The sequence below is a fragment of the Columba livia genome, chromosome 5 (assembly GCF_036013475.1).
Source record: "Columba livia isolate bColLiv1 breed racing homer chromosome 5, bColLiv1.pat.W.v2, whole genome shotgun sequence".
Classification (NCBI taxonomy): Eukaryota; Metazoa; Chordata; class Aves; order Columbiformes; family Columbidae; genus Columba; species Columba livia.
In genome coordinates, this window is record NC_088606.1 from 34,872,924 (window position 1) to 34,880,869 (window position 7,946).

Sequence of the window (7,946 nt, forward strand, 5' to 3'; positions counted from 1 at the left end):
AAAGGAACATTAAAACAAACCTGCCAATTCCAATTGCACTGAAGTAATAGCCTGCATCACATGTACACTCAGTGTACCACTGAAAATAAAATAATACTTCATAAATTGCAAATGTAATAAACACAAAGGACAGAATAAAGGCTCCTTAAACCACCCACAAATGGATGTCGTCAAGGTCCACCAAAATAAAACCCAGTATCATGTCCACAATTTTAGAAAATTGCTTTTGTTTTAATAGCTCAGATTTCATAGAGAGAGTAATTTTAAAAAGTCTGACAGTACATATATGAATTTCTAGCAAGTTAGATGGGCTAGAATAAAAGTGGGAGATAATATTGGGCCAGTCAGACCTTTTACTTCAGGCATTGTAATTCCACATTATTTTACTAAAAATGAATAATTGCAAATGTGTTATATTTGATGAGTTAAAGCAGACAGAAACAATGGAAAACTATTCAAGATGACAGGTCTACAAAGAAATCTGCCATTTGGTAAACCAGCTGGTCATAATTAGACTCGGATTCATTTTTGAAGGAAGGACACAACATCTTCAGTAATCAAGCCAGTTAACATGCACACTAATTATAAGAAGACCTAACAAGTGCAAGACCCTTCTTCCTCTTCATAAGGAGTAAGAATATTTTTCTTCATGGTTTCTAAACCGATTCCTTGTCTGAGAGATACAGCATCTTGTTTCAGGAGCAGAGCTGGGGAGTTCCTCCGAGAGCTATCATCTCCTCAGGAGATGACAGAAATCATGAAAGCTTTCATCTTTAAAACTCTGAACTACAGCTGGATCTACCACAGAGGGTACAACTAAGTAAATTATTTATAAACAAATAGCACCCTGATCTCCTTCTACATTAGCAACCAGCAGAGGAGGGGAGAATTGACTCGGCAAGTACTGGGTTTTGATAGGCTTCACAACTAGCACAGTCAATCGCCTATTACTGAAAACAAAGAATTTCAGTAGACTTACAGTAGTATAAAACATGTACAGTGCTGTCCAGCCTGGCCACAGGAACCTGAGAACTGACTGTGCCACTACTAAACTTTCTTCTCCCTGTTGTACAGGTCAGAAGTAACGTCCTCCTGCAGCGTCAAATGCAAGTTTAGGAACCATTAAATTAAAACATCCAAACCACAAGATGTAAATATGAACGGTGATTTTAAATGAATGCAACTAATTGCTGCCAAAATATCATGCAATTTAATGCCAATTTCTACTTCCCTATAAAAATTATTGTTTGGTTTTATTAACGCTCTCATTACACTTTACTGAATCCACTCACCTATATTATTACTTGCATTTTACCACTCTGCCCATAGCAGGCTCAACAAAACCACATTCCGTTACTTCAATACAATTTAGATTTTTTAAAGCTTTTCATATTTGAAGACACAATAAAGATGAAACCTACAAGACAATGCCAGCAATAAAGAATTGCTTAAATATCAAGCTTGGCTGCAATAGTTCTCTAAAAAAATGAGGTATAAACAACAACAACAAAAAATGTATAATTTTAGCATAGCTTTAAAATTATAGAAATAGCTAGACTGAAAATTGTTTTCAGGAACTAATACTAGGTCATGTAAATTCTGATTATACAATGTTAGAAATACATCAATCTACTAGGAAAATTCCTCAAAATGCCTTGCTGACACCAGCAGTGTGGAAATGCACAGTGTAATCCTCCACAATTTTTACCCTGGAAAGCAAAAGGGCTAGAATTGCTCTTATTACAAAATTACTGAGTTCTTAGAGCCTCCCTTCTCCAGGGACTATCAAGGCCCATTTAAAAAAAAAAAGGAGATTTTCACAGACGACTCCAGCTTCTCAGCACACAGGAAGGAAAGATGTGATATCACTGCTCACACTGCCTATTTATTACCTGGCTCTCCAGGTTTGCAATTTACACACCACCACTTGACAAGATCTGACTCCCTGTTACTGAAAGGCAGGGGAGGAGGGTTCCTCTCACAGAAACCTCTTAGTCAGGGCCAAGCCCCTCTCACTGAGCTGATGCACTTGTGTAAAACAAGTCAATTTGCTAAAGAGAGAGAGAACACTAAGGAACTGGGGATAAAAGGGGTTAATTTCCTTCCAGGTAAGAGCTGCCTCTGTTCAAAAAACATGGTCTAGCACACATCAAAGACAGTTCAAGGGGGTTTGTCTGACCATGCAGATGGAAGAAAAAAGAGGAAGAAGGAGGTCCTCCCTGTTTCAGAAGTGGTAAATTAGGAGATTGGCTCAGAGGTGACACCAGACACCAGCAGCTGCAGGCTGGCACAGCTGCTGACGCTGTGGCTGGATTGCTGGAAGCCAGTCCCATCCAAGCTGCTAAACACAAGATTTGTAGCAGGTGGTCTAAGAGACCATAGCGTGCTTAGTATCAAAAGCCTCCAGTGCAGGAAGAGCATTATGCTTAAACGCTCTTTAGCAGCGTTCTGGGAAAATCATAGCTATTGCTCCACTTCACCTAACCCATTATTAGCCTTGGCAAAAAATGAACTAAGATGAAGAGCATATCAAAGTCAATAACACAGTGCTCAGGCAAAACATATTGTAAGCTGTCCCAAAAGAACAGTTTGTAACTGCTTTCTGAAGTACTTCAAACAATCCAGACAAAAGTGCATACATATAACATGATTCCCTTCCTGAGTGCACCCTTTAAATTATAAAGTCAGACCTGCTGGGCCAACAGTATCAGAAAGAACCGAGATATAAATGTATTTCAACTCAGCAAGAAATGGTTGAATGACTCGGGGCGTGGAATCTGTCCAGGATCAGATCCAGTTTCCTCAGCTAATACAGGTGCTGAACTTCCCCTCTATGCTTCAGTGGCTTATGAGGGAGCACTATTGTTTCACATCCAGAATCCAAGTCTGTCTGCACACATCAGTATGAACTCAGCAATTTACATTGCTTACAAGTGAAATTACCAACCAGGGCTCTAGGTAACTGTACCAATCCAGCTGCATCTTTTATCTCCTAAAACAGTGCTAAAATGTATCTAAATACGACAAGAGGGATGAATATTTTACATTTTTTAAATCCACCAGCAACCACTAGATTTCTAACACAGATAAAACACGGGCTGGGTCCAATTGAAGCCATGGTATCATAAAAGTCAAAGTGAATCTAATCAACATGATGCTGAAAATGGGGTAGCAGCTGGTCCATCTACATTAGGACTCCCAGTGCTGCCAACATCAATCAGTATTAGGTCATTATTGTAATTCTTTTGCCAGTCCAGGGACAACCATGATTTCTATGTTGTAACAACTCTAAAAGAAGCAAGATAATCTGAATGTAGTACTGTCAAAGCATTTATAAATGGAAACTGTTTTCAAAGGCACAGCACTGTTCTCATGCCATGGTGAGTTGTAGAAAGCATTTGAACATCTCAACAGGAAACTGATGGTGTAGTTGTGGCACACTTTGGTGCATCTGTAGTACTTTTAATCTGCTAAAACAAGTTATAACTGGTCTACTTGCATTAATGGTAAATGCCATGTTCCAGTGAATCACAGATACCAATTCTCTAAGATGAGTTATGTTACCATGTCTTCGTTGCTAGTAACACAGGCTGGACAAAACACGTGCTCATTTCAGCTTCTAATCAACCGTGCTAAAAATATTCAGCAATTCTTCATCTTTACTTGCAAACAGATATATTTTTCAGATGCATTTTTCAACTGAGACTTATAATCTTCAGCACAAAATTATAAACGTATTTCAGCCAGATCATCCCTGTCTATGTTCCCACCAGAGCACACAGGGGCGGCTGCTGCTGCCGCCGCAGGAGAGGGAGAGAGGGTAACGCCGGCAGCCTCGCCACCCTCCACGCCTCCTGCCCCGCACCCCTTCCCCACCACCCCACACTCCCGAGACAAGCCGCGGCCTGCCGCTGCCGGCCTGGCTCCGCCTCGGGGAGGAGCAGGGGCGGAGAGGGAAGGGTTGTGCCCCCACCCCGGCAACCACCCCGGGGCCCTGCCGCGCTCAGCCCCGCCCCGCCCCGCCTGGTCCCGCTCCGGCGGAGGGCGGGCTCTTCTCCTGCTTACCCGCTGGCGGTGCTGAGCGGCGGGCGGTGGCGCTGCAGCGCGACCTCGAGGCTCCCGCCTGCCCCGGCCCCCACCTCCTCGGTGCCCGTGAGCGCCGCCTCTTCCCCGGCTCCCGCCTCCTCCGCGGCCGTGGCCATCCCCGCTGCTTCTTTCGGTCGCTGCCTCGGCCGCCTTCTCCACGCCGCCAAGCCCTCTTCGACCGTGCCGGCCACCTTCCCTGCGGGGCCGGCTGCCGCCACGTTCAGGCTGCATGGCCGGGCCGCGCCCTTCCCCCGCACCGCCGGTGGCCTGTGCCGCGCCGGTCCCCGCCTACTCTCGAAAAGAGGCCGCCCGTAGGCGACAGAGGGAAATGGCGGCCCCCGCGCCCTCAGCAGCTCCACCTGCTGGCGGCTGGCGCTCGGCCGGGCCGGGAGCGCGGCTGCGGGCAGGGCAGTGGGCCGGGCAGTGGGCCCGGCCCCGCGGCTGAAGGGACCCGCAGTCTGCCCCGCTCCGGCACGGGCGAGCTCCTGGCAGGCGCCTCAGGAGCGTTGGCCCGTGTACCCTCTGAGAGGCTGAACGACCAAGGAGTAAAAAACTGCTGTTAATAGCTTTCCACGTATATTTCAAACAAACTAAAAAAATACTTAATGTTTAGAAAACAGCAGTCTTACCAAAAGCCGCATGAATCATGTAATTGTTTGGGTGGGAAAAGACCCTTAAGACTGCTGAGTCCAACCGTTAACCTAGCACTGCCAAGCCCACCACTAAACCAGGTCTCCAAGCACCACAACTACACGTCTTTTAAACACCTCCAAGGATGGTGGCTCCACCCTGAGCAGCCTGTTTAGTGCTTGACAGCCTGTTCCATGAAGAAATTTTTCCTAATATCCAATCTAAACCTCTTCTGGTGCAACTTGAGGACTTCTACTCTTGTTCTATCCCTCATTACTTGGGAGAAATGACTTAATACCCACCTCCCTACAACCTCCTTTCGGTTAGTTGTAGAGAGTGAGGAGGTCTCCCCTAAACTTCCTCCAGGCTAAACAGCCCCAGTTCCCTCAGCTGCTCCTCATCAGACTTGTGCTCCAGACCCCTCACCAGCTTCATTGCCCTCCTCTGAGCTCACTCCAGCACCTCAATGTCCTTCTGGTAGTGAGGAGCCCAAAACTGAACACAGGATTCAAGATGCAGCTTCGCTAGCACTGAGTATAAGGGGATGATCCCCGCCCTAGTCCTGCTGGCCACACTATTCCTGATACAAGCCAGGATGCTGTTGGCCTTTTGGGCCACCTGGGAACACTGCTGGCTCATATTCAGCCACGTGTGGACCAACACTCTCAGGTCCTTTTCTGCTGGGCATCTTTCCAGCCACTCTGCCCCAAGCCTGTAGCATTGCATGGGGTTGTTGTGACCCAAGCCCAGGACCCAAAGTTAGCTTTCTTTAGCAAATAAGGGAAAAAGCAACCAAGCCCTGGCTGACAGGGTGTCACACACAAGACTATGCTACGTGAAGTGTGTGAGGTGACTCTGCAGCCTCTCGAGGAGTGTCTTGCTCTGAGGACACAGAGCAGGGACACCAGAGCAGCTCTATGCTGTAGAGCTAGGCTGGTTTGTCCTGCTCTGCTTGAAATTAGGTGGGCACCTGTGCTATCCTCAGGAAAGTTAACCAGTTCCCTAACAGCAGGCATGCCCAATTGCTTTTGAGCACACAGGCTGTCATTTGACAACACACGTTAGAACATCAATCTGCTTCTGAAGTGTTTTAAATCCAGTCGTCCTAGCAAAATGTGACCAAAACTCCCATATTGTGAAATCGTGGGCTGTAGTGTCTCTGCACTACTACCAGTGGTAAAGACTGCTTGATTCTGGAGCATAGCGTGCAGCAAATCAGTAAATTAGCTTACCATGACTCCTGTGCAACACAAGCAAATAAGTCAAGTAACAGCATTGGCAAGCACATTGCAGAGATATCTAAACGATTCCTTGTGCAGCCAGCACAGGTCTGGCAGACTCAGTGCTGAGCCAGAGCTAATAAAAGCTGGCAAACCCAAGCTGTGCCTGCATCTGTGGTGCAATTAATCTATGACATGAACAATCTGCCTGCAGATCACTGTAAGCTGACTATATGTACAAATTTAACAGCTCACATTAATTAATACTTACAGCTAGATTGGAAAAAATATCACTAATATTTGGCAACAAATATCATTACAACTCAGAAGCATGAAGTTCATGCGTCAATAATTATGAGACTGATAGCAAAGTCATGATACTGTACATGCACATTTTGATTTTGTGATTTAATTTTTTATCTCCCTATTATTATAATCTTTTATGCTAGACAAGTAACATCAATTATGTTACCATAGCACACAGAGTTCCCACTCACAGACACTATTGCCTTGAGTGATACACAAATAGAGAAAAAAAGGTAACACTATAAGGTGTTAAGACAGACCTATAAGACAAAAGATGACAGAGTATGAAGATATGATGAGAATGGTCAACATGCCAAGAAGAGATCTTTGCATACCAGCAGCTTAGCTACTGTCAGTTTTTATAGGCATCACAGTAAAACAGCCCATTAGGGAGGGAAGGCTTTGCATTATGATAATGAAAGTGCTTTTTATTTAGAAATTAATTATAGTTTCTATACCATATTACCAGTGTTCCTCCTGACCACGTTAGTTCAAACCAAGAACAATTGTGTCAGGACAACAATGATTTCTGCTTCTCCTGTTGCTCTGAAGTCTGCAGTCCACATGGGGTAGCTTCAGCAGTCTTTCCTCCTAAATCCTAATGTTAGGGAGGGTAAGTGACCTAAGAGGAGGACACTGCTAACTATAGCAAAAGACAAAAGCATTACAGGCCATAGCTTCCAGGCAATTTCTAGTCTCCCCTCTTCTGAGAAAAGTGTCATCTTCTGGCAAAAAAAGACAGAAAGTTCATACAATCTCTTATAATCATCCTAAGCAGCTGCTCAACCCCAGGTGTTAGGAAAACATAGAAGTTAGTAGAGGTGTATCCGTGTGCCTGACATTCATAGCTGGAGCCTTTTCAAGACTAGCATTTTCTGAAATCTTGCAAGTTGCAAAAAGTCATGATCCCTGACAGTGTTTCAGATACATCAGCTGTCAAGACTGGGAGTGCAGCCCCCTTCTAGGAGTGCTGTTGGCTACGTCAGACTTTAGCTGGCTGAATCCAAGGCCAACTCCTCTGCTCATAAGACCTGCTGTAAAGAAAGATAGAAGTGAGAGCCTCCCTCTCCTTTCCCTTGGGAACTACTTCTAAGCTGAGGCTGTACCGCTGGCCCTCACCTGTGCTGCATGGCAGATGGGCAGCACCCACATCCACACCTGGTCTCCTGCTTCCTTGATCCTGGTTCTGATCCTGACTCAGATGTGCTGGCTGGGCTTCCTGGCTTGGTCATGGACCTGCCTCTTCACTACAGATTTGCTATGCAATCACCAGACTATATTTGACCCTGATCACTGCCTCTGGCCCTGATCACGAATCAAATGTGCTGCTTCACATCCTGCTTCTTCTGGTGAAGTCTCTGCTCCCACCTGCCTTGGTATCACACTCCACCCATGGCTCACCTTCTCTTGCAGAACAGCCAGCTCTCACTGCCCCCTGACATTGCCACACTAAATCCATTACCGCACTGTCATGCTTTAAAATTTAATCACACAGAGATGTTGATGTGCAGAACAACTGTGCTGACTGTCCAGAGAGAAAGAAGCATGCGTCACTCTTCTCTTCCACTTGAGCTTACCCAGCAGCTCCCTGTTTAACCACGCAGGTCTCCTGGCTCCCTTCCTTGACTTCCTACATGTTGGGATGCTCTGATCTTGTGCCTGGTAGAAATAGTCCCTGAACACTAACCAGCTACCTTGGGCCCC

At 45.7% G+C, this 7,946-nt stretch overlaps 2 protein-coding genes across 2 annotated transcripts in view; one reads left to right on the top strand and one right to left on the bottom strand.

The window, feature by feature from the left end:
* The window catches only part of AVEN (apoptosis and caspase activation inhibitor), a 101,117-nt gene extending 96,714 nt beyond the window's left edge, over window positions 1-4,403 (bottom strand). Inside the window, exon 1 of the mRNA XM_065064243.1 lies at window positions 4,066-4,403. Within this exon, the coding sequence (XP_064920315.1) occupies window positions 4,066-4,317 (252 nt within the window). The 5' untranslated portion in view covers window positions 4,318-4,403. The remainder of the gene's footprint in view (window positions 1-4,065) is intronic.
* Window positions 1-7,946, top strand: part of CHRM5 (cholinergic receptor muscarinic 5) — a 58,153-nt gene that overhangs the window by 39,323 nt on the left and 10,884 nt on the right. The window lies entirely within an intron of this gene.